The sequence below is a fragment of the Elephantulus edwardii genome, unplaced genomic scaffold (assembly GCF_000299155.1).
Source record: "Elephantulus edwardii isolate Elephantulus edwardi_28Jun2011 unplaced genomic scaffold, EleEdw1.0 scaffold00031, whole genome shotgun sequence".
NCBI classification, from domain to species: Eukaryota; Metazoa; Chordata; class Mammalia; order Macroscelidea; family Macroscelididae; genus Elephantulus; species Elephantulus edwardii.
The window spans coordinates 9,912,781-9,939,746 of record NW_006399781.1 but is presented as its reverse complement, the minus strand read 5'-3'; the positions used below and the strand labels follow the sequence as shown (position 1 = coordinate 9,939,746).

The 26,966-nt window shown below is 40.1% G+C and overlaps 1 protein-coding gene across 1 annotated transcript in view; it reads right to left on the bottom strand.

Moving 5' to 3' along the window:
- The window catches only part of MAP3K13 (mitogen-activated protein kinase kinase kinase 13), a 218,861-nt gene that overhangs the window by 24,946 nt on the left and 166,949 nt on the right, over nucleotides 1–26,966 (bottom strand). The window contains exons 3-7 of the mRNA XM_006884089.1: nucleotides 22,310–22,493; nucleotides 14,676–14,867; nucleotides 10,826–10,984; nucleotides 8,096–8,254; nucleotides 7,428–7,536 (exon numbers count right to left, since the gene is read on the bottom strand). Coding sequence (XP_006884151.1) covers nucleotides 7,428–7,536; nucleotides 8,096–8,254; nucleotides 10,826–10,984; nucleotides 14,676–14,867; nucleotides 22,310–22,493 — 803 coding nt within the window. The remainder of the gene's footprint in view (nucleotides 1–7,427; nucleotides 7,537–8,095; nucleotides 8,255–10,825; nucleotides 10,985–14,675; nucleotides 14,868–22,309; nucleotides 22,494–26,966) is intronic.

Below are 26,966 nucleotides of genomic sequence, written 5' to 3'. Positions count from 1 at the left end.
AGAACGAACTGGAGATGAGGGTGGAGAAAACAGTGCAACAATGAATGAATGAAAACCCAAAATCTCTGTAAATGTTCATTAAAACTAATAAAAATAAAATAAATAAAAAAAAAGAAAGGATGATAAGCAAGAGTTGTTAGATACGTCGCCCACCTCCTTAAAAGATAGATAAGACCATATTTGGGCCTTACGTTCTTCAAAATATGTCAGTAAATTCTAGTGCAATACTTAGGATAAGGGAGTGGCTAAAAAAGACTATTTAAAGACCAAGGTGCGCCTTATCCAAGTCAGGGTACTTTCAGTTGCTTTATATGCATCTGAAAATTGGACAATGAATATGGAAGAACAAAAAAGAATCAGTGGCTTTGAATTGTGGTGCTGGAGAAGAGTACTCGATATACCACAGACTTGCAAAAGGACAAATGTGTTGTGGAGTTCTCCTGAAAGGCAGAGATGGTGGTGAAACATCATTTTACATACTTTGGGCATGTTTTCAGGAGGTGTTAGTTCTTGGAAAAAGACAACATGCTGGAAAAGGTTAGTGAAAGAGAAGAAGATCCTGAACAAGACAGACTGACACAGTGACTGACAGACGGGCAAAAGCATATTCGAGATGGTGAGAAGGCTCAGGAGTAGGCAAGGCTTCACAGGTTTGCTATGAATTGTGATTGACTTGATGGCACATAAAAACAATTTAAAAAGGGAACACTTCACGCTGTTGGTGAGAAGTCAGATATCATAGATTAACCTCCTGAAATCTAGCTAATGAGCATAGGAAACTAAGGGAGTCTTCTAAAGACTGGACTCTATAAGAAAATTGCTGTTAGCTGCCATCAAGATCAATCTGATTCAAGGTGATCTCCTAAATAATAGAATACAGTGACCTTCATATGTTGTTTTTATGTGCCATCATCAAGTCGCCTGCAATTCATAACAATCCTATGTACAACAGCCCTAAAACCTGCTCTATCCTGTGCCAAACTTATTGTCTGTTGGGTCACCTTTCTTAGGAATGGGAACAAATATAGAAGGGGATGCTGGTGGATGGTGGAGCAGGGAAATAAGTGAGTCAAGGACAGGGACAACACTGAAACTAATGGCTAATTCCACAATAAGGGATATATTTTCACTTTTTCTGTAAAATGCTTGTCTGTTGGATGCTTCTCTTAATCTGAGCATTCAGATTAAGACACACTAGGAAGAAGGATTGGCCATCTACTTCCAAAACAGCAGGCCTCTGAAAACCCTGTGTACAACAGAATACACGTAGACTAACAGATAGGGCACCTGAGGTGGAGCTTTCAATTATGGAAATACAAAGGAAGAGGAACTGTTGTAAGCAGACACTAGTGATTGGAACATGGAATGTGAGAACAATGAATGTAGGAAAATTGGATATTTTTAAGGGAGAAATGGAACGCATAAATACTGACATAATAGAAGTATTGCTGAGATGCGATGGACTGGCATGGGGCATTTTGAGTCGGACAATCATATGATCTATTACTCCAGAGATGAAAAGGTGAGAAAAATGGGGCTGCTTTCACAGTTAAAAAAGTCATTTCTAGATATGTCTTAAATACAGTATTGTGAATGACAGGATAATATCCATACACATACAAGGAAGTCCAGCGAATACCACTATCATTCAGATAAATACATCACCAACAAGAGCCAAAAAAGAGTAACCTTTTGGTTAGCAGCCCAATTCCTACCCTCAGTGCCACGAGGGGTCCCAAGACAGTCTTACTCCAAATCCACGGCTGTTGAGTTGTCTTTTAAAGTGTGACACCATCAGGTGTCCAAGGTTATAGAACTTTACAGAAGATTGATTACCCATCTTTCTCCTGTACAGCCATTGGTGGACTCAAACTTCCAACCTTGGGCTAGCAGTGCCAAACATGACATACTATGCCACCAGGGCTACCTGAGAAAACCCATGTGCCATTAAGGTAGAACTAACTTGTAGTTAACCCTCCAGCAGATTTTCAGAGGTTGTAAATTGCATGAGAGGAGACTGCCTATCTTTCTCCTTAAGAATAGCTGGTAGATTGGAACTGCTTACCTTTGTTCGGAAATGCAACTCCTGACCACTAAGCCACTAGAGCTCCCTTGAGAAAAACCTTCAGGGTTAGCAAATCCAATGTTTAATTGGCACACAAGTGCCTCTTGAGACTTCCTCTCAACTTATGACTGCTCGGCCTCCACCCAAGTACTAATGACTGAGGAGACAGCTCTTGAGGCAGGCTGGCCTCTCCCTGTAATGAACTGATGCGTCTCAGCATCTCTCTGGATTTCAGGGTAGACACAGTGGTGCTCAAGAACACAGGAGGAAATAAGAATAATGTGAAAAATCAGAGGGTAGTGGAAAAGTCTAGAAGCAGGGCACATGACCCACCGAACAGGCAGGATGTAGGCTGTGGATAAAATGTTGTCTAAACACTCACAGCAAATGTTAACTGAATACCATGTATGGAAATTACCTACTTGGAGAAATGGCTTATTGCCTAGGAATGAAGTTATTGTCCAGCTTTTGTAAGAATCCACTCTTGTACTGAAATTGGTTACTTTGTTCATCTATTCTATGCATGCTGTATCTTTATACACTCTTGCTGATGAGCAACAGATATAGTGTCTTCTCCCAGAAAGAGCCAGCTGGGCTCTTGTCAGTACTCTTGACTGACAGTCTTCATGGCGGGTGTAGACCAGGAGAGTTAACAACCACTGACTGATAACTGACCCCAAGAGGATCTTGTCAGTAGACAGAGGAAGAAGGCCTCCAGGTACAAAACTTCTACAGAAAAAAACCCAAACAACAAAACACCCGAAATCTCTTGTATGCTGAACAAACAACTTCATTCTTCCTGAGGGACAGAGCCAAAACATAGTTAACTGGACCTCCTGGACGATACCTTATCCATCCTGGGATCACAACCATCAGTGCTATTGCGTTCACTGATTCCAAGTCATAGCGCCCCTAGAGGACAGAGCGCTGCTGCCCTTCAGGGTGTCTGAGGAGGTAATCTTGATGAAAGCAGAAGGCTGCATCTTCCCTTTGTGGAACAGTTGTTGTTGTTTAGAACTGTTGGGTGGAAACCAACTCATAGCTGACCCTCCAGTGGGCTTTCAGGGGAAGTAAATCACACAGCAGGAGACCGTCTATCTTCTTCCTCCCACAAAGCAGTTGGTGGATTCACACCCCATGCCTTTCGCAGGACAGCTTCTTACCACCAAGTCACCGGAGCTCATGGAGCAGCTGGTGGGTTCAAATCACCAATCTTGACCTTAGCAGCCAATATTTTTTAAAATTTTTTTTTCTACTAGTTTATTTACAAAATTCAAATACAAATTTGAACAAATTCTTTCAATTTCCCTCACCCCCCCCATCAAATTGTACAACCCAATGATTAATCTCCTCTTCCCCCTGCACATCTACATCCCTCTGCTTCCAACCTCTCCCATCCCTCCTGGATCCTTATCCTCATTCTACAATAACAGTTTTATAAAATATTTATCCTTGTGGGACTGAGTTAGTTCACTTAGCATAATGCTCTCCAGTCCCTCCCAAGTGAGGTAATAATTTACAAAGTTATTGCTCCTATATGCTGCATAGTATTCCATTGTGTGAATGTACCATAATTTCTCAATCCATTTGTTTGTGGTTGGACATTTGGGCTATTTCCTTGTTCTTGTGATGATGAATAATGCTGCTATCAACACTGGTGTATAAATCTCAGTTTGTGCTTTAGTTCTCAGATTCTCAGGGTATATTCCAAGTAGTGGAATATCTGGGTCATATGGAATTTCTATGTTCAGCTTTTTGAGGAAGCGCCAAACTGCCTTTCAGAATGATTACACCATTTTATAATCCCACCAACAATGTATAAGATTCTCACCACATCCTCTCCAGCATCTATTACTTGCTGCTCTGTTAAACTCTGCCACTGTTAACTGGAGTGAGACGGTACCTCATTGTGGTTTTGATTTGTATCTCTCTTATTGCCAGTGATTTGGAGTATTTCTTCATGTGTCTGTTTGCCATTTGAATATCTTCCTCTGTGAAAATTCTTTTGCCCATTTTGTAACTGGGTTATCAGTCTTTTCTTGTGGAGGCCCAGGAGTATTCTGTAAACTTTTGTTATAAGGCTCTTGTCTAAGATGGTACTAACAAATATTTATTCCCAGTCTGTAGGTTTGCTTTTCACCCTGTTGGAAAAACTTTTTGATGTGCACAGCGATTTAACCTTAGAAGGCCCCATGAATCAATTTTATCCTCTTTAGATTGTGCATTTCTGGTTGTATTTGGCAGTATCTTTATACCTTGGACTACCGCTTCTAAGCTTGATCCCAGTGTGTCTCTTAAGAATGTTATGGTTTGGGGCTTTACTCCCACCTTGAGTTGATTTTTGTGTATGGTGTGAGATGTGGATCCTGTTCCAGCTTTCTGCAGGTCAAGTACAGTTTTGCCAGCACCATTTGTTGAAGAGGTTATCATTTCCTCATTTGACAGCTTTGATTTCCCGATTATCAGTTAACCATAGATATCTGGGTCTATTTCTGGGTTCTCAATTCTGTTCCATTGGTCAATGTGCCTGTCATTGTACCAGTACCATGCTGTTTTGGTTACCACTTAGCAGCCAATCTTGAGTGTTATAATTCTGTGTCAGAAACAACTCAAAAGCATTAAAAAAATGACAACACATGTGGAGATTCTTCCTTTCCTTTTTGTTCCATTTCTTCTCTACTCTCAAAGAACATTTCTATTTCTTTAAAAAAAGAAACCTCATGTTAAAGTTCAACTTTAACTTTACATGTTATGTTGTTGTTGTGTTGTTAGGTACCATCGAGTTGAGGACGACCTGCAGTGACCCTATAAACAACAGATCTGAACCCTGCTCTGTCCTGCGCCATCCTTACACTTCCTGACACACTAGAGCCCATTGCTGCAGTCACTGTGTCAATCTACCTGGTTGAGGGTCTTCCTCTCCTTTGCTGACCCTCTGCCTTCCCAAGGATGATGGCCCTCTCCAAGGTATAGTCCCTTCTGCAACATGCCCGAAGATGTGAGGCCAAGCTTTATCATCATTGCCTCCACGGAGCACTCTGGCTGCACCTTCTCCAAGACACATTTGTTCTTTTGGAAGTCCCTGGAATGTTCAGTGCTCTTCTCTAACACTACAGCTCAATACTGCATATTATGAGTTTTTTTATAATTAACATGAGTTTGTACAAGTGATGATACTGACTGCATTGTTGTTGTTGGGTCTTTAGTTGCCTTAAATAACAGCTTCCATATGGTACCAAAAGTTCATTGCCATCAAGTTGGTCTCAAACTATAGAGACTGTCCACTGAATTTGAAAGGCTGTAAATCTTAAAGGGAGCAGGTCATCTCAACATTGTCCTGTAGAGCTTCTGGCCTTTTGGTTAGCTGTTCAACATGTAACACATGATGAAAACAAGTACTCCAGAGCTGTGACTGAGACAAGCACTAAAGCCCATTTTCGGACTCCCGAGGATGATGCTTCTCCCAAAGGTCAGCACTGTTTTCATCAGATACTCTCCTGGTAGCTAAACCCATCATTCACTGGGGATGGCGGATGATGAGGAAGAAACATTAGGTTTCTTAATGAACTGTTGTCTCTGAGAAGAAATCTTTGGAATGATACTAGAAGTTAATGGGGAGATGGAACTTAGCACACAAAGATTCACTTTAGAAATGCAGTAAAACAAATTAGACAAAACTACATGGGAAACAAGAATTTAGGTACATTACAGGTATATTCTGTACGCATAAAGCTATCATTCACAATCATCACATTTATGTCAAAAGCCACAGTTTCTTCTCATTTTATTCCTTTTGGTATCATCTAGATCTGGCCCAGTAGTAAGGAACTGCACCATCAAAGCAAAAGTACACTGTTCAAATTCACAAGCTGCTCGGTCTGAGAAAGATGGACAGTCTCCTCCTGTGTGATTTACTGCCTCTGAAAATCCACTGCATAGGGTCAGCTAAGAGTTGATTCCAACTTGATGGTCCATAAAAACAACAATAACAACAGATTTTACAAGAATAAGGCCGTGGTGACTCTCTCTCTCTCACCACTCCCCATGCATACTGTTAGCAATGAGACCATCAACCCTTACCATGGCTGCAACATATTTAATAGCCACAAATTCTTCTTCTCCCTGAGTGCATGTCCTCATGGAAGGATGCTACTCCTGTCATGAGTTGAAATCTAATTCTCTACCCTGGGGTCTGGATTTGTCTTGACTAATGGGACATGATTAGGCAAGATGCAAACATCACTTGAAAATCACGCGCATTCGGGGCTTGCTCTTTTGCTGCCATTGTTACCCCTGAGAACAGCACCCGAGCAAGCCTAAGCGAGCCTGCTGAAGTACTAGAGGCCACATGAAGGAGAACTGAGGTCCTCCAACCAATACCAGCAGATGCCATGCCAGACTTGTGAATGCGGCCAACTGGGACGAGCTAGCCTTCCCACTGACCTGCAATGACTCAAGAGGCACAGATGAGCCAGGTCAAAGTCAGCAGAAGCCCCACCGAAGCCCCAAGTCCCAACCCCCAAGATCAGGAGCTAAATAAATGCTCTGGTTTTAAGCCATTATATTTTGGGATTGTTTATAATGCTAAGAGATATATGGAATTTTATTTTGTGCAACTAGGTGACATATATAAAGGCAGGGTAATGGTGCTCTCTGGGTCTAATTCTGCCACAGGCTTTCGCTGGTATTTAACTTCCTTGGTCTTGTCTTCAGCTTTTCTATCTCAAAGAAAGCAATACTTTTCATGAAGGCAAACATTCTAATTCGAATGTAAAAACATGATAGCTTTCGTATTTTTCTTCCTCTCTCCTCATCAGTAATTTCACCACTATGAAAATGGCATGTCTCATTTGAAAAATGAAATAAAATTTCATTTGACAATGAAATGTCTCATTTGAAAAAATGAGACAAAAATGTATGTTATGTTGCTGTGCACAGTCATAACTGACCCTCCAGCGGGTTTTTAGAGGCTGTAAATTGCACAGGCGGGGACAGCCCATCTTTCCCCGATGGAGCAGCTGGTGGAGTCAAACCTCATGCCTTTGGATTTGCAGTCCTATATGTGAATAGCATAATCATTGTTTCAAATGACTACCCCACCCACTGCTGCTGAGTCACTTCAGACTCACAGTGAGCCTCTATCAGGGGTCCAGGGCTAGAAATCTTTACAAGAGGCTGCTCATCTTTCTTCCTCAGAGTGACTGGTGGATCCAAACCACCAACCCTTTGATTAGCAACCTGGCACATCATACACTATGCCACCGGAGCCTCTTGACCAGGAAAGATTTTTCTAGAAATCAAAAGGCCCTGTAAGAGTTCCCGGCCTATTCAGAATCACCTGGAAAAACATTTCGCGACTTACCTGAGACTTGAAGTAAGTTTCTTGAGGGGTGGCAAGTACATCTGCAGATGCGATGTCTAAATGCATAAGGGTCTGCCGGAAAGAGGGTCGGTTGCGAGGCTTACTCTGCCTAAAAGGAAGAGGGAGTTTGTGCATCTCAGAAATTGTGTTCAGGAGGATGGATCTGGTATGACTTTTTGAAAAGCGTCTGTGACTCTGTTATCCCTGTAAATGGTTGTCTCTCACTCAGTTCTCATAGAAGGAAGAGTAAAAGGAACACACAGCACTGTACACTTCCAGTGAGGAAGGAAGCATCTCTGCGTTCTGCCACATGTGTGATGCTCCTCCCTCAGGACTAGGAAGACTATACGCACTCTCATTTATCAAGGTCTTCTATTTTAAGATCTGCCAAATGCTTCATTTAAAGTTTTTAAATCACCCTAACATAACTCTATGAGTAGGTTTCACTTCCATTTTACACATGAGAAAACAGATACGCCTGAAATCACACAGATTGAATAGGACATGGTTAGGACGTGAACAGAAGATTCTCCAACTCCAAAGCTCTACGTCTTTCCACTACTAAATGACGCCGTCCACACACTGAGAGCTATCTTCCCTGTTGTTCTAGACAAATGGTTTTGAAGAAACGAGGTTAAAGGGAATACCAGGGGAAATATATTACCTACCATGTCTGTTTCATTAGAATTTTGAATCCATCAGGGCAAGTGGAAGGAACTGGAAGGTGGAGGCTGTTGCTTCCAACACCCCAGATAATGGCGGATGAGTCCACGTCTTTGTACGGGATCTCCCCTGTCAGCAGCTCCCACAGCACTACTCCGAATGACCTACAGCCGTGTCAGGGACACACGGGGGACAGAGAGAAAGTCCAACTTGGGAAGTTATTGGCACTTAATGTTGTTAAAATATTTTCATAAAATTAAACTATTATTATTGTTGTTGTATAGTGCTGTTGTCTTGAGTACATCTCAGTGACCCAGTGAACAACAGATCTGAATGCTCTCTTATCCTGGGCCAACCTCACAATCTCTGACACACTTGATCCCATTGCTGCTGTCACCATATCAATCTATCTGGTTGGGGGGGTGGTCCCTTCCTCTTTCACTGCACTTCTTCCTTTCCAGGCATAATTTCCTTTTCTGAGGAGTAGCCTCTCCTAACGAAATGCCCAGAACAGGAGAGATGGAGCTTTGCCATCTATCTTTGCCTCCATGCAGCACGCTGGCTGCACTTTAAGACATGTCTGTTCCTTCGGCAGTCCGTGAGACGTCCAGGACTTTCCTCCATCACCACAACTCAAAGGTAACAATTCTTTTTCTGTCATCTTTGTTCATTGTCTAGCTTTCAGATAGTATAACTATTAATAAAACTAGTAGATATGCCAAATTTTAAAATGTCTAACACTGCTACAAGACAAACAGAAATATCCAAGAATACATTGAAAAATAAAATCACGGAAGGACAACCAGTACATCCAGTTAGTGAGGTGTCTCCACAACTGAACTCCACTGTAGAGCTAGAGAGTGAGAGCCAGGCCACGTGGGTGGGTTAGAAATCCAGAAACACACCAGGTAGACCTACAACTGAGTCTATGATAGAAGTGACAACTCAAACTGGCTGGAAAAAACTGATTATTCACTAAATGCTGTTGAGACAGCTGGATAGTTAACTGAGTAAAAAGAAATCTAATGTATACCTCATCTTACATCAAGCTAAATTCTAAATGAATAAAATAAAACCATGGGAGGAGAATTCAAGAATAAATATCAGAAGCTCTTCCTCCCTTTTCTACCTGAGTTTTTCCTCCCTTCTGCTAGAAGCCACAAGGAAATATTGATATGTTAAACTGCACTGAAAACCCAAACTAAACTTTGGGGTGGGGTGTAAAAAAAAGCAAAAAAAAAAAAAAAAAAAAAGCAAAATACTCAAATGTGAAACGTATTTGCAATTCATATATTCAAAAGACCATTCTCTTTAATATTTAAAATACTTTTACAAATTGATAGGAATAAAGGGCAGAAAATGAGCGAGGGTATGAATAGGCACAAATAAGGGATCACAAATGGTTTTCAAACATGTGAAACATGCTCAAGATCACTTCTAGGAGGGCACAAACTAAAAATGTAACCATGATTTTTTTTTAATCTCTCTGATAAGTAAACACTTAAATGTTTGTTAATGTATTTGTTGAGGAGACTGAGAAAATGTTTCTGGTGGGATTTGCTCTAAGAAGAACACTTTATACAAATCACAAATTGTAATTACAAATGATTCTACATTTCTATTTTATCCTATTAACTCGGACGCTGATTTGAGTTTCAACATGCACTGTAACCTTGGTTAGGGAAGTCTGGTGGTATAATCCACAGAGTGTTATGTGCTAACCCAAAGGCAGTGAGTGCCTCTCTAGAGGTTCGAATCCACCAGCTGCTCAGCGGAGGAAAGATGGGCAGTCTCCTCCTGTATGATTTACTGCCTCGGGAAACTGACTGGAGGGGTCAGCCATGAGTTGGTTTCAACTTGATGACAAGGAGTTTATAACCTTGACTCGGAGTTTTGGGATGGTGCAAAAAGTTGGAGGTTTGATATCACACCAAGGCTTCTTGGAAGAAAAACTTGTTGATTACTTCTAAAATATCAGTCACCGTAAAGCACAGTTCCTGTCTGACACACAGGGGGTTGCCGTATAATCAGAGGCCACTCCATATATTATATTGGTTTTAAGCATAAAAGTGGCTATTAGTTAAGGGATGAAGAGAAAGAACAAAAGGAAATACACTGTTGACATGTAATAAAGTCTTGTTACTTCAGAAGAAAAGCTGATGAAGAATGAAAAAGAAAAGCCCTTGCCCTTTTATAAAAAGTATATATATATAAAAGAGCCCATTGAGATTCTTAAGTAAAAGGGCAAACAGCCAACACAATGTAAATAGGTCTCGCGTGCAGAACTGTGTTACAGCAAAGTGCATTCCTGCATGTGGAATGATGATGGTCCAAGTCACTAAAAATAGGGAAACTAAGTTTAATGCATTTTAGTAAAGAGAGTGAGTTATGTAATAAGTTTCAAAGAATTGTGTGATACAAAGAAAGAATTATATAACACATTTCAAAAGGACCACTATAGTATGTGGTTATTTGAAGTAAATGTGCAGTTTTCTAGAAAATTCCACATTTTCTGAGGTTCTTAAAAATGATATGCTGGCTACATAACCACCCTAAAGTGGCCCCCAAGCCTTGTTACCATATCTCATAATTCTGGATAGAATCTCAGATAACCTGAGCCCAAAATCAACCTGAGGTAAGAAACATTAAAGAACATTCTAGAAGGTACGCGTGTGTTGGAGGAGGAAAGCACTGTGAGAACAGGCGATGTAGCTGGCACTGGTGGGACTACTCACCATATATCTACTTTTTCTGACACTGGCTCATTCCTTATCACCTCTGGCGCCATCCATGCCACAGTGCCAGCAAAGGACATCTTGGTACTTTTATCACTGAGCTCCTTGGATGTGCCAAAATCGGATATTTTCACTGCATCTGTGTGAGTCACTAGAACGCTTTAAGAAGAGACCAGGGAGAAAACACTGAGATCATTAGTACTAATGAAAACTATGATTCTTAAGAGGCAGCTGAAGCTTGCTCGCCGCCTCCTCTCCTGAGCAACTCTGCTTGCAGTTTCCAGAGCTACCTGGGCATCTGCTGTTGTGCATGTCACCCAGCATCGGCCACCCTCGTCAGGAAGCGGAGCACAGGACGTTTCTACACCTGGATTTATCCCACCTTTGCTGCTTGCTAACAGTGTGACCTTTGCCAAATTAACTCATTTAAGCCAGTTTTCTCATCTGTAGGATGGCTGTAACACAGCATCTTTTCCATAATTTAAAAATGCAAGAAACCTCTGAAAAGTAAATAATTTTCCATTTGTACAAGGCAAACTCACTTAATCCAACTTTGAGGAAATAGCGTAGCTCTGCTATGCATATATTAAAGTTGGAGAAAGGATGAAAGTTATATAAGTGTCCAGGTCTTTTGTCCACAGGGTTGCTATGAGTCACCTCCAACTCGACGGCACTTAACACAACAACAATTACAAGGTGCTAGGTAATACACCTCTCTGTTGTTATATTCCCCTTCTGAAATCCTCTGGCTCTAAGAGCTTTAGATCAGGGATTACACACCTGTGATAATCACCTCAAAGAATTTTAGTATAAATAAAACAAAAAGAGATTCCTAAGGTACTGGTCTGTGTTCAGTAAATACGGATCTCTATCTCCTTGCTAGCCTTAGCATACTGTGCCCCTTTCCACCCTCCCCATTCTGTATCAAGCCACTAAGAAAACCACTTCTCTTAAAATACTGCTTAATGATGAGTATTAAGCAGTTAGAATGTCTTAAAATACTCTAAAATCATGATGAGACCATGGCTTAGGGATTCATTACCTTAAAAAGCAAGCACCCTGGGATTCAGCTATCATCGACAAGATTAGCAGGAATAAATCTATCTTAAGTGGGTTCCACACAAGTAATGTTTTACCTTCCGCAGCAGTTAACTGAAATGTGATCTGTGACAACCCATTTTACTAACTTAGAAGAGGAATATAACCTGGTGCCCGTCGAATCCAAAGTATAAACATTAGACACGTGATTGAATTAGCACAAAATAACTTCTTCACAACGTTAGAATGTTTAATGTTCCAGAGACTGAATGATCAAGGGACCTACTTTTACTCATAAAGAAACTTCCTTTTAAAACAGTATCAGAATTGACGGGGCTAGAAAACAGGATGAGTGCAGGACTGGGCAGTGTTTCATTGTGTAGGACAAAGGGACACTATGAGATAAAACTGATTTGATGACACCTAATGTCATCAGCCCTGGTGGCCTAGTGGCAAGCAGCTGCACTGTAATGCCAAGGCACACAGTTCAAGGCCACCAGGAGAAGGATGGACAATTTCCTCCTGTGTAATTATTGCCTCTGAAAACTGGCTGGAGGGTCAGCTCTGACTCGATGGTACATGATGGTGAAATACAGGAAGACCCTCAACCAGATAGACTGACACAGTGACTGCTGCAATGGGCTCTACTGGGTCAGGAAGTGTGAGGATGGCACAGGGTTTAGACCTGTTGCTCACAGGGTCACTATGCATTGCTCTTGACTTGACTGCACCTAACGGCAGTCAACAACAACAACAGACAAATTCTGAATCTATTTTCTCTCTCCTCTGTTTCCTCCTCATTATCAAATGGCTCTCAATGTATGTTCACAATCAGGCATATAGTCTTACCCCGATAAGTGAAATTCACACAATTTAGTGGTAGTATTCCTGAAAGTTAATAAATAGGATATCAGAAATAATTGAAAATTTGATGGTATCAAATAGTAAGATACCAGATTAAAACAGGCTCAGAAGCAGGAGTTATACAAGTGTTCAGGTTTTTCATTCTTAGGGTCACTATGAGTCGTCTATGACAGTTAACAACAACAACAACAATAAATAGCAAGAAGTGGGGCGGGGGGAAGGATAGGACTCTAGAAAAAGAGAATTACAAATTTTCTCTTCTTTTGTGCTGCCCATTTGAGACACTTTGCACTAATGAGAGAATGATCTGAGAAAAGAATAGACAATTTAGGATGTTGGAAATAATCTTTGAGACAAACTCTGAGTTACACAGCCTGAAGATTTAGCACAGGTAATAAAGTTTCTTTATGACAAGCCAGACTCATCTTTGTCTTTTCAGTTATTCCAACCCAAAGAAGCCAAGGCTGTTGGGAGGTAGGACTGTTCCCTGAAAACAGAGGGTAAGGCTCAGGGGGTAGCCAACTTAGACCTCTACACTCTAAATGAAAGGAGATAAAGAAAATGACATGTAATTTTATATACCCCAAGATTTCTTGACTCCTTCCTTCTAAAATGACTTTTCAAGGAAACCAAGTTCATTAACAAAGGAGGTCATTCAGGGAAGCCTTTGCACGTATTTCGGGGTGTTTATATGCACTTTGTGGATGACAGGAGTAACAGGCTGTTTTTAAGAAGGTGAATAGGAGAAATTAACTTTACATTATAAAGTTTATTTGTAAGCAAAGCAGAGAAGAGATTGTCCAGTAACAAACCACTGGGATGAACATTATTGAGAACTATGGTTATTTACAGGAGTTTCTCTGCAGCTTATAATTAACAATTGGCTTCTATTTTTCATGGTACAGAGTCATCCTTACCTTTCCAGAATTAGGCAAGGTGCAGTGGTCTTTGGTCCAAAGGTTCTGGGTTCAAATCTTAGACCCAAGACTTTGGCTCTGAGCCTTAGTTTCTCTTGGATGCATTTGTTTTTGTCAGGCTCAATGCCAACGTGATAATGGATATTAAAAATAATACCATAGACCATGAAAAGATTAGCCAAATATGGCCTTGAAAAGAGATTATTCCTTATCTAAACTAAATGTGATGGCAAATTAAAAAAAAAAACTTTAAAAATAGGGGCTATACTAAAATAAATTTTTTAAAAATTAATTTTTTTCTTTTGTTCAATTTGGTTACAGAATACTCAAAGTGGCAACTGGCAGGCAAAGAATTATTTTGAAAACAGATTGCTAAAACCAGCCCTACTTCTCTTAACTGACTGGCTTGTAATCTTCCTGTGGACACTGTGAACCTTGTAACTACTCCTTCCCTCCCCTGCTTAAACTCGAGGATGCTCAAAGCCAAAGTGATTCACACGCACGCACGCTCTAACAATTGTGCAGAATTTTATGGAATAATTTTGCGAGCCTGATGCAGTTCCAATATCTTATTTTGATTTTGCCTCTGTTTCACTCTTCCATTTTCCTAGTATTATATTGTATACAAATTTTCAAACTCTGTCCTGTTTAGAAAAACTGAATCTTTATTTTATGAAGATAGGATAATGGCAAATCTAAGTGGAGGGGTCTGGCACAAATTATCCAGGATGATGGAAGGTGAATACATAGGAAATACTGAATTTTGTTTGGCAATTGTAGGGTTTAAAACAACAAAGGCAAAACTAATGTCAAGTACCTGCATATATATGTGCCATATGGGGAAGGTCAAAATACAGAAAGACACAAAGATAGAATTACCCACTATGCCAACTGAAACAAAACTATAATAGGATGATGGAAAACTTCACCTATATTTGATAAAATGTATCATTAAAAAAATAATAATAATAGTGATGATGATGATGATTATGTAATAATAATAATAACTGAAGGGTTAGCCCAGGACTTACTTAGGTGATTTGAGATCACGATGGATAATTTTATGGAGGTGCAAATAATTCATTCCACTTGCAATTCCTGTGGACCAGTCTACTAGAAGTCGAGGTGTGATCTTCCGGCCGGCACGCAAAACCTCGTAGAGCTGTCCATGGGCACAGTACTCCATGATGATACAGTAACAGGGGGCCTGTGTGCAAACACCTCTGCCAAGGAAACACCAACACATAAACAGACCCATTCATACAGATGGACTAATATATATGGTTATATTTTAAACTAATAAAAATGGTTCTCCTATCCCAATTATCTCTAAAATCTATAGAGGTAATAGTTTCTAATTATTCAATGAGCATCAAAATGTCTTTAATTCTGTTATGGATATGAAAGACTTCACATGCTCATTTCACATGCTTCTGCTGTGCTCTAGTGGTAAGAAACTGTGTTGCAATCCCAAAGGCACACAGTTCAAATCCACCAGCTTCTCTGCTATCTTCCCACTTACTGCCTTTGCAAACACACTGGAGGGTCAGCTATGGGTTGGTTCCAACTCAATGGTAACAACAACATGCTATACTCTGTCTGTTGATTTTTTGGTGAGACCATTCCACTCAGAGGTAAAGAGAACCATTTCCTGAGGGTTGTTAAGGCTGGGTATTGTGTTGTTTTAAAGCCTTAAGAATAATTTAAGATACCTTCCTTTAAAATCTGAATAGAGGTCTTTTATAGGATTTCTAGAAAAAAAGGAAAAGAAAAATATAGCTGTTTTTATTATTATTGTTGGAATTTTAAATTACTTTTACTTAAAATAATTAGATTAAGTCTGTCAGTTTGCTGTACTGAGGTAACTTGGGGTTGCTGTGATACTGAACATTGTGCCACTGGTGTGTCAGATGCAATAATGGTTATTCAGGGTTTGGTGGAGCTCTCAGATCAAGACAGGCTTGGGAACAGGAGTGGCATCTACTTCCTAAACAACATGCCTTTGGAAACTCTATGAACATTGAGAAATTATGATAGTTATAGAACAGGGTTCAGATCTTTTGTTCTATGAGCCGTGCTTGATTTGAAGGCATTTAACAACAACAACAAGAAGAAGGATCAGAAAATAATTCATTTTCTATATACTCACTTACCACAGTGAGATGCCAAAGGCCAGCTTGTACAAAAACAGACATTTTGCAAAAATGGAGGAGAACCACACCAGGTAACACAACAGAATTATCTACTGGCCACATTACACCAGTGCCAGACCACTGAGAATCATGGTCCACCCACCGCTGTCCTCGTCAACTCTGACTCACGGCCACCTTCCTTCAGGATCCAAGGCTTGAAATCTTCATGGGCAGAGAATCCCTCATCTCCCTCCTCAGACTCGCTTGTATTTGAACTGCTGACCTAACACAGAGCATCCTATGCCACCAGAGATCCTTATGGTCCAGTCAAGTTGACAAAAATTTTACCCATCATGGTCGGTACTACTCTCACGTTGTACCTCTGAGTCTGTTACTGCCAACTGTATATTGTTAGTGTGCAAAACAGTCAAAGACAGTAGCTTTCTTACTGTTGTCATAAATGTAAAATGTTAGGTAACAAGATAGTTGAGAAGTGAGGAGTAAACCCACTGCCACTGAGCTGGTTATCACTCACAGTGACTCTGCAGAACAGAGAGCAGAGCAGAAGTGCCCCACGGAGTTTCCTAGGCTGCAAATCTTTACAGAAGCAGAATGCTGTGTAGCTTTCCCATGGAGCAGCTGGTGGGTTCAAATCACCAACCTTTTGGTTAGGAGCCAAATCCCTTAAATCTCCTTAAGGGAGGCAGGGCTGTATTACACTGTCTCTGGGAAACATTTATATTTAAAATAAAAAACCCCAAACCATTACACAATGTGTCATATGCCTATATAGACTAGCCTATATTTCCATCAATTTCCACATCTTTCGTGAAGCCTTTTCTGACTTAAAAAAAAAAATCACCTTTAAATTCCCATGACACACAGGATCCATTAAATTTATTGTGTGCATTTCCCCCGTCTCCTTACAGAAATTATAAAGGCTGCTCTAGAGGCCTAGTGGTAGGAAACTGTGCTGCAATTTCAAAGGCCTGCAGTTTGAATCCACCAGCTGCTCTCAGGGAGAAAGATGGGCCATCTCTTCCTGTGCAATTTACTGCCTCTGAGAATCCACTGGAGTGACAGCTATGAGTCGGTTATGACTTGACTGCACACAACAATAACAACAACCACCACCACAGCATATAAATGATATGCTTTTGAAGGGAGAAGTCTTCAAGTTCTTTGCTCTCCACCACAAGGCCTAGGGGTTCACAGGAAGTACTTGACACGTAATTTTTTAACTTCACCTTAACTTACTTTGCTGCAAAAAAGCCTCCGTACAAATATGTACAAACTTAAGTGGTAGGAAGAAGACCACTGACACAAAAGACAGTACGTTCTACTTGTCAGGTATGCTTATTGCCATCTTTCATTTGTTCCCAAATGTTGTAAGATATATACTACCATCTTCATTTTTACGGATAAACTCAAAGAATTAAAGGACTTATTCTAGGTCAGACAGCTAATACACAGTAGAGGTGAGATCCAAACTCAATTTGTGTAACTTCAACAGCCTTCTTATCCACTAGTCGACCCTGTCTCCCTTTTAACTTGTTTCTAGGCAAGCAAGCACACTGAGGATTCCGGTGGAAATACTGTGACTTTGTAAAAGTGTAAGTAATGATATTGATTCTTCTTCACAGTTCTTTTCTGAGGGTGACAGCAGAGAAGAAACAGTGCCACCTGTCATTTTCTGCATCCCATCTCTTTAGGGTATGTATGTCTTTCTTTGAAACTTTCCAGAGAAGTTAGTAAAGTAACTTCTGTAAGATGCTAGTTAAAGTCCTTGATCAGGTACCAGTCTATGTCCTATCTCATCGGTTACTGTAAGTGATGGAACAGTCTAGAGGCCATGACTTGAGGTGTGGATCATGTAAAGAGTTTTGAGCAATAGCAGGTTACGAAGAAATATAATTAGTCTTCATGTTTTCTGCCTGTCAAGTGTCACAAAGCTAGTTCTATGATTTTCCTATCATTTTCCAAGTAGAATTCTCATCATGATTTTTAATGATAAACCATTTATTCCCCCCAAGCTTCTGTTATTTGATTTTTAGGAAAGCTCAGTGGAGCACAGCAAGTACAAATAGTAATTTAAGCTGAATTACAGGGAAGCAGCGAGGAAGGTAGTGTGTTCTTAAGGAGGGGCCCTGGCTTTCCAGTGGTCAAGTGCTCTGCTGTTAACCCAAAAGGGGGCAGTTCAAACCCACGTCCATTCCACGCAAGACAGACAGGGCTGTCAGCGTCTGTAATGGTTCCAGTCCTGGAAACCTGCACTGCAGCTGTGTACTTCAGAGTTACCATGAGCTGGAATCAACACATCGGGTTACATTTTTAAGAATAGAAAAATATTTGTTTGAAGGTACACAGTAGCCTACTCAACCATGAATTTACAAATTCCACAGATACAGAAAAGGCCTAACAGTGGTATGTTAATGCACTTTTCATCTCTCTTGACTGACGAAAGAGAAGCAATCATTCCATCAGCCCAGGACGATGACAAGGCTTCTTCAGCGGCTATAAATAACAGCTCTATAATGACTTCTAATTGCTACCTTTTCTTCCCCTTGACACTGAATTCCATTAGGAACAGTCACTTTTGCTTTTCTTCAAAGATTATTTGGGGGGGGGGAAGAAAAGAAAACCTGGAAGACAAAAAGAATATAGTATTCTTATCTTGAATGTCCCTTTCTGAACACGGTTCTAACTTTAAAAGAAGTTGTAGGCCCGGAAACCAGAGTTGAGAGGGAAGTAGTAAAATCCAATCACGCCCTTCTAACTTCCAGACGGTGCTCAATGTGTTCACTGGCCAAGGAGCACACGGCACAGACGGCTGCATACATAACACTAAACACTATTCAAGGAATAGGAAATCTTCATTCTAAGAAACTGGAGCCAGTAGGGCAATATGTAGGGTAGCTTTGTGGCCTGGTGGCAAGAAGCTGCGCTGCAATTCCAAAGGCCCGCGGTTCGAGGCCACCAGTTGCCTCTGAAAACCTGCCAGAGGGTCAGTTATGAGTCGGTTCCAACTAGATGGTACACAACAATGACAGCAAGGTAATACTTGTCTAAAATTATGAAAATGGTCTATGTAAGTAGGAGGATCAGAAAGGTGACATGGGAAAATGAAAAAGCCAAAGAAAAGGAAAAAAAAAGCACTTCACAGCCTTTCTTCTTGGGATACATTTCCTATCTTCATTACTCAGAATATCCTGCTGGAAAGTCTATACAACCTGACAGCCTGCTAATCTACAGGGGATTCTGTGTCTCAAACCCAATGATCTGGTCGTCTGAATTTAAAAGCCCTTAGCCTTTCCTTCCAATGGGGAGGGTATGAGAGCAAATGGAAAGTGATAATACAGTAAAGTGAAGGAAGGCAGTGGGTCTCTATTCTGTCTGCTTAAAAATAATCTTCATATTTGTCTTCAGTGGGAGACCACTGGTGGTACAGTAGCTTAAAATTTAGTTACTTTATTATTTTATTTGTGTGTGTGTACCATCAAATTGGATCTGACTGGTATAGGATAATTTAGCTACTTTAGTGGGTGGAGGGAAGGGGAAAAGGAAATGGGAAAGATCCAGTGGGGACTTGAAAAGACAAGGCAATCATCTGCATAGTTTACTGGTGATTAATTTTATAAAAAAAAAGTGTATGGGAATGATCATATAAAACATAATGTGAATGAAAGGAAGTATGAAACACAGTGTATATGAATTTTGTAAAAATTTTTTTGAAAACCCAACAAATTCACATTGTGTTTTATATAATTATTCTCATGCATTGTTCTATAAAATTAATCACCACACTGCACCTTGCCCATCATGACCCTGTCTTTTCACCCAGATCTTTCAGATTTCCTTTCCCCCACTCCCTCTACTCACCAAATTGGGCAACACTATGGTTTTACCCCTTCCCATATCAGCCCCTCCCCTTGAAATTCCATATGTTTAACTAGTTATCCTACCATTTTTATAATAATGGTCTCATGCAGTATTTGTCCTCAGGAGACTGAGTTAGTTCACTCCAGCTTCTCCTAGTTACATATTTTTTAAAATCACTGCTCCTGAGTGAAATCAGTAAAATTCCCCCAAAGCCCAATATTAAAGGGGAAAAAAGCCAAGTACTAGAGCTGTTCTCAACTCTAAAATAAACCCCAAAATCCAACAACAATAAAAAATTTAGCTACTTATGAAAAGGTTGCTGGTTCTAATCTACCCAATAGAAAGGCCGAACAACCTGCTTCTGAAAGATCTCAGTCATTGTGAAATGTATGGGATGCAAGCAGTGGGAATGCCAGGAATCCCCTCTTTGAAATGCACAGGGTTGCCAAGAATCCTAATAAATCTGATGGGGCTGGGGGATGGTAGTGGTGGTGGTGGTTATTGTGGTGGTTTCATCTTTTGAAATTTATCCTCTTTTGAAAAATTATAATTGGTTTCAATACCATTTTATTCCATATCCTTCTGGCCCTACTAGGACAACCTAGAATGATCGCTATGGTAACGGAGGTTCTCACCATGTCATCTACAGAGATGAGCTTTCCACAGGAAGTTAACCCAAGCACTCTGGATAGATTGTTTGCATAACAGTTGAAGACTTCTTTTGTTTTTCACAGGTATCTTGTGAAAAACTCAACCTCAATACTCATTTAAATCCATTCAACAAAATTCATACCCAAGATTTCTATTCCTTTCTTTAGGGCTATGATTCCAATTAAGAATTAACACATGAATTTAAAAGGAGAGTTTGTTCAATTTACGCATTTTTAAATTATGAAAAAGCCTTCTCAGGGCTGAGAGTTCTTCCTAGTTTTAAGAAAGAGGGATTTTTAAAAAAAGTTATTTTACTTTTTCTACAGCTTCATTGGCTATATTATTTTGCAGCAATGAAAAAAATATCTAATAATAGGTCAACAAACCCTAATTTCTAAACTTTAATCCCACCTAAAACCTATCTTTCTTGTTCACTTTACTGTATATAACCCTCTTCTAAAGTCAGGAAATCAAATGAATTGCATTAGGAAAGTTGGCTGTCAGGGACCTCTCCAGAGTGCTGAAGAATAAGGATGTCAGCCTAGAGACTAAGGTCCAGGCCATGCCATGGTCTTTGCAATCACTTGCTATGCGTCAGAAACTGGACAGTGACTAGGGATGATGGAGAATTGATGCCTCTGAGCTGTGGTGCTGGAGAAGAGTGTTGAATATACTATGGACTGCTTGGAGAACAAACAAGCTCATCCTGGAGAGGGTGAAACCAGGCTGCTTCTTGGAGGCAAGAATTCTGAAACTGTCTGACATACTTTGGACATGTTGGGGACCAGTCCTTGGAGAGGGACATCATGCTTGGAAAGGTTGAGGGACAGCACAGGAGAGAAAGACCCCAGATGAGATGGAATGACACAAGAACGGGGGTAATGAGGGCAAGTGTGTCAGAGACACTGAGATCTGCTCAGGATAGAGCAGGGTTCAGAGCTACTGTGCAAAGGGTCACTATGAGTCGTAGTTGATTCAACACCACATAACAATAACAACAGCAACAACTAAGTCATTAACTTAAGCCTGGTCAAAAATTTAAAGATTGGTGAGGGAGGGAACCTGAGGAAAGATATAGGGATTACACATAATTAGAGCTCTGCATTTCTAAGTTTGTAACTTCCACAAATATATCTATGACTTTCTCCCTTCTGCTCAGGAACTCAGCCAATACCATGAAATAACATCTTATACTAGAGAAGTATACTTAAATATTCTTGGGGGGAAAAATCACTTTGCAAAATGAATGTAACACATAACTTTGCATTTGGCATTCTTTGAAAAAAGATTTAGCAAAATTTGAGACATGGAGAAACATTCTGAAGGTACTTTTCATTACAAGTCATTCTTTAAGAAACACTACCAGACACTAACAAAAAAACAAAAACAACAACAACAAAAAACCTCTACTAGGGAGCTCTGGTGGCCTAGTGGTAAGAAGCTGTGCTGCAACCCTCAAGGCATATGATTTGCCACCCCACCAGCTGCTCTGCGGTGAAAGATGGGCAGCCTTCTCCCCTGTGATTAACTGCCTCTGAAATACTGGTGAAGGGTCAGCTGTGGGTCTGTTCTGACTGCACAACATGCAACAACAACAACAATTACTACAACTACACAGAAACCAGGTGTTCTCTGGTCACTTCAGATATATATCTTCAGCTGGATTATTGTGGGATGCTGAGATGTTTATACTTAGATGTTATTTGGATGGGATCTCCATTTATCCCACTGACAAATGAGCTTGATTTAGCTCATTGGACTGCTTTGAGGGAATCTGCTTCCTCCTTTCTGCTCCATGAGCACCCCCTTCTAGCTCTGGCAAAAAGAACAACTAGATTATAAAATCCTTAAAGAAAAGACATGACTACAATGTATGATGTCTTTGATCCCTCCCAAAGCACCCAGCCCAGAGCTACGTCTGGAGAGCATTCTTAACATGTTGGAAAACATGCCACTGGATCGCTCTGTTTCTGAGGGAATAAGACCAAAAAGCCTTGACCTACTTGAAGGCGATGATGTTAGGGTGCTTTAGCTTCCTCAAATGCTTGATGTCCGTCTCATTCTGTTCTCTCACTTTCTTGATGGCCACTTCCTCTGCTCGGAACTTGCCCAAGAAGACAGCGCCCTGGGCTCCACTCCCCAGCCACTGCAGCTCGGAGATCTCCTCGAATGGCACTTCCCAGGTATCTAGGCACACAGAAACAAGCTGGGAGATAGCTTGGCATTTGCCCAGGTCCCTTCTACAAGGCACTGCAAAGGTACCAACGTCACCACCTCCCACAGCGAGTGCTACACCACCTGGTAGCCCACTTGGAAGTTAAGACCTTCCCATGGACCAGTCACAGTATTTTATCAGTATTCATTTCTGTTTTCATACATTGAAATCCCAGCAAATCCGAGATCTTCCACATTTGCTCCTCCAAACAGAACACATGCCTTCAGCTGGTAATCCATTCATCTTTTCTGCTCTTTTTTTACCACTATCCCATATCCCAACACCCAACATGGCTTTTGTTTCTTTCTCTTTGCATTTATTGTGTAGATGCTCAAGGAATCTTTACTGAAAGAGTCTTCAGTGTAAGTCTTGTTATACGTAAGACTTATTAGTATTTACTGCTAGTATTGCACAGAGCATTTACGTAGTGGCATAATGTTTGGCACACACCGTGTGTTTAACTCTTTTTTTAAATTTTATTATTTTTTGTGTGTACCATCAAATCAGATCTGACTGGTACAGGAGGAGATTGCCCCTCCTTCTCTAACAGAGCATCTGGTGGATTCGAGCAGCGTATCTCTGGGATTGCAGTGCAGCTTCTTGCCACTAGGCCACCAGAGCTGCCTAACATGCTTAATTCTTACAATAAGCTTATAAGATCTAGCCTTAATGTTAGGTAAAGAGAAAAAAAGAATGCAGGCCTAGGGTGGTTAGTAACACATCCAAGGTTATCTAGCTGGTAGTACCAGAACCCCAGACGTGGCTAACTCAAGGGCAGTGTTTCTCCTTTTCCCTACACTGACCCTTATGATGTAACTGGAAGGGCCTTTAGTGTTCACACATATTACATTATCTGTTCACCCAGATAGCTGCAGTCTTTCCAAGTTAAAACGCTGTTGCTCTTTTTCTTGGAGAGTTTGATGTTGTCACACCAAAAAGTTAACAGGGGTAATTTCCAAATGGTGATTCATATTATGTTCTTTATTCTGTGCTGCACAGCATTTCCTCAACCACAAATCTATAATACTTTTAAAATGAAAAATGCATTTTAAAGAAAGCACTTCAAAATTTCAATTAATATGTGCTTTAATCTCATAAAACCTAAAAAGAACAATGTAATCCGTTGAGCCTTCTTACCAGTGAATTATCACATGTAGAAATGCACATCAAAGAGCTAGAAGCCTCATGGAGTGAGGAGATGGGTGAGGACAACATGAAAGGCTGTGAGAGATTCTCGTTAGACCCCTGATCCCTGACAAGGCTGCTGTTTGCAGAACCCAGAACAGGGTGGATTGAGTTAGCACTGAAAGTACTCTGATCTCAAAAGCAAATCACCTCTGTATCCACCACAGCCACAAAATAGTCTATAACAAAGCTGCCTTTCTCTTTCTCTTATTTTCTGTCCCTTAAAAGAAATTTTATACAATCTTGATAGAATGTAGGTTCTCATTAAAACTGTTAAAACATGAGTCTTCAAAGCATAACCATGTAGAAGAGGGGGAAAAGTTATAGTGAAGGTGACATTAGAGAGAGAGAGTGTGGACATTTGTCCCATTTCCCCGACATGAGCAGTATTAAAGGTTTCTGCTTTAGTGAAACTGAATGAATGCTATTTTAAAGCAAGCCTCGCTAAAATCCAAACACTAAATCACCAGAGGAACAACTGAGATGAGTGAGATTTGGGAGAAAACCAAGTCAAAAGCAAGACTCTTTTCAATATCTTTAGGGCTTCTGTGACTGACAGGTATTAGTGGTTCATACAATTTCACTTTCATCCCCACAGACTTACTCAGTGAAAGAGAGGAAGCCCCTCGCCAAAATGGACTGGCACAGTGACTACATCAACGGCTAGAACATAGTGTTTCATTCTGCTGTACATGGGTCAGTATGAGTCAGAATGGATTTGATGACACATTTATTCATGCAGTGGACACAGTACCCACAAACCAATGGTTCACAACAAAATGTCACTCATTTGTCTCTAGTGAGAAACTGAAGTCACTCAAGATGACTAACGTTTTTGGAGGCTGAAAAAAAAACTACTGGAGTCTGGGGCAGAACATAACTGGGTAATATTTCTTTAAATAACTTTAGAAAAACTCAATTTATCATCATTTTAATATGTAAACACAAAAACGCTCATATTTCCAATATTTAGTTAAATATTATATACATTCAAATAATTAGAAATATTAGACACATTCTATTTGTAATCTCACCCTATACTCACTTTTGATCAAATGTTTACAGTTATGTAAAAATTGTAGGTGATGTACAATTTTTCTACTCTTTTTCCTATATTAGGTATTCTTCATGTAAGATTGGCAAAATTTCACTGCAAAATTTAATGGCTACACTACTACTGTCCAATCGGTTTTCTTTCACAGTTTAAAGTATTTCTTTTTGTTTTGAGAATTTAAATTTGACACTTTTTTGCTTTCTATAGTTTATTTCTTCAGGCTTAATCTCTAGCTTAAGGAGTCCAGTTGCCTGGCGCTGTGTATAGTGTCCCAAATTACTACCCAAAAGAGTTCTGCTCTACGAGCATGGCAGCTTCACCACTGTGTTGCTAGCACTGGTGTTATCAGTTAGTTCTGGTTCTAAATTAACGAGGCATAGACTGGATGACAAGGAGCTTGGCTTTTTTTTGCTCCTGTCAATATCTAGTAGGGCGTCAAGGAGCAAGAAAATGGCAGAGCAAAGAAAGCGATAAGGATGGGTAAAACTGGAGCCTTTCAATTGACAAACAAGATCACTAACCTCTTAACAACTGGGTACTAGCAGTCAGGGTCAGTCCTAGTCTCTTTGCTGCTTTTAGATCTGCCCCATTTGTTCTCGTCCCCACTTTTTATCTCTCCTCTGATTCATCGCCATGACTACTCCTTAATTCCAATGACCACCATGATCCCCAGGACTGAGAAAAAGCCACATGCCCACTGACTTTAAGGCATTTGTTTATTTAAAACGGAAAACAATTTAGCAATAAAATATTTCAGTTGCATGTACTACCTTACGTGAGCTTTGTTTCCTAAAAGGGTCATGAGGACATCATTTTTTTTTTAAAGTCTAGTGACATTTCCTCTTAAATGCCCAAAGGAGGGACACATCTGTAGAATGCATTCTCCTGTGGTTCACTGCAACCCAGGGTTAAGATTTGCTCCTACATCCCAGAGCTGAAAACAAAAATATTACACTTAGTTTGGGGCTAGTAAATCTCTTTGGTCCCCTGCAGTAACAACCCCAAAGCAGGATCTCCTGTCATCTGCTCAAGTCAGGCAGCTGCTGTAACTTTGCCAGAATCTTAAGCTGATCAGGCCTGTTTCTTATTTATTCCTGAAATAAAACCTTCTGGAAGTCACATAATCAGTTGGAAGGCAAAGAAATACAGATTTGTAAAGCAATTTAAAAAATGTAAAAGGTTCCTTTTAAGAGATACACAAGATGTATTAGTTGCATTCTTGCCTGAGTTTGATGCTCAATATTTTTTTTGAGACCTCTAGGTAATCACGCAAATAATTATGAGGCTGGAAGATTTTATTTTGTCAAGCGGAGACCTTAAAATTTATTGTCATTTATTACATACAGAGATATTAATAGGTTTGTATTTAAGCAGAGACAGGAAACTTTTAAGAAATAATAAATCAAGAGTGATTATCTCAGCATTATGAAAAAGCTATTTCATCTCGTTATTACATATTTAATATAGGGATCACCAAACTTTATGTAATAAAAGCACAGTTGTTGTTTTTTAATTTCCTTGAAATCTTAAGGCCAAGGAGAGAAAAAAGATAACAAATTACACACACATACACAAGTCTCACAAGAATTCTGCAAGGAGTAGGAATGGATGTTGTGGCGGACAAATTCTGAAAATTTATCTGGAATTGACAGATTTACCAAGAGACTCCAATATATTTATGTTGTTCTTGTTATATACTGCTGAATTGGAACCAGCTCATAAATGACCCTTCAGTGGATTTTCAGAGGCAGTTACTTGTACAAGAGAAGAGTGACGGTCTTTCTCCCATAGAGCAGCTGGTGGATTTGAACCACATATGTTTGTGTTGGCAGCACAGCTCCTTACCACTAAGCCACCAGAGTGCTCCAATATACTTATTTGGAAAGGGGATTTCAAGCATGTTCGTTTAAGAGAAAACATTCCATAAATAGGATAAATATAATTCAGGAGAAAAATTATCAGTGGTAACCAACTGATATTATAGCTGATCTCAATTGGTTGTTGAAGAAAAGCTGCCAACAGTCTGGACTAAGAAAGAGGGAGAGGCTTCTAAGGGAGGGCTGCAAAGTCTGTCATTCAGCTCTAAGATTAACAAAACAATCCTACTTCTGGTGCATAAATTTTCTTTCTAGAATTCCTTGGTGAGAGAATGAAAAATGGAATCAGTTGCAAAAGGACTAAAATGATGTATTAAGAATTTTAAAAG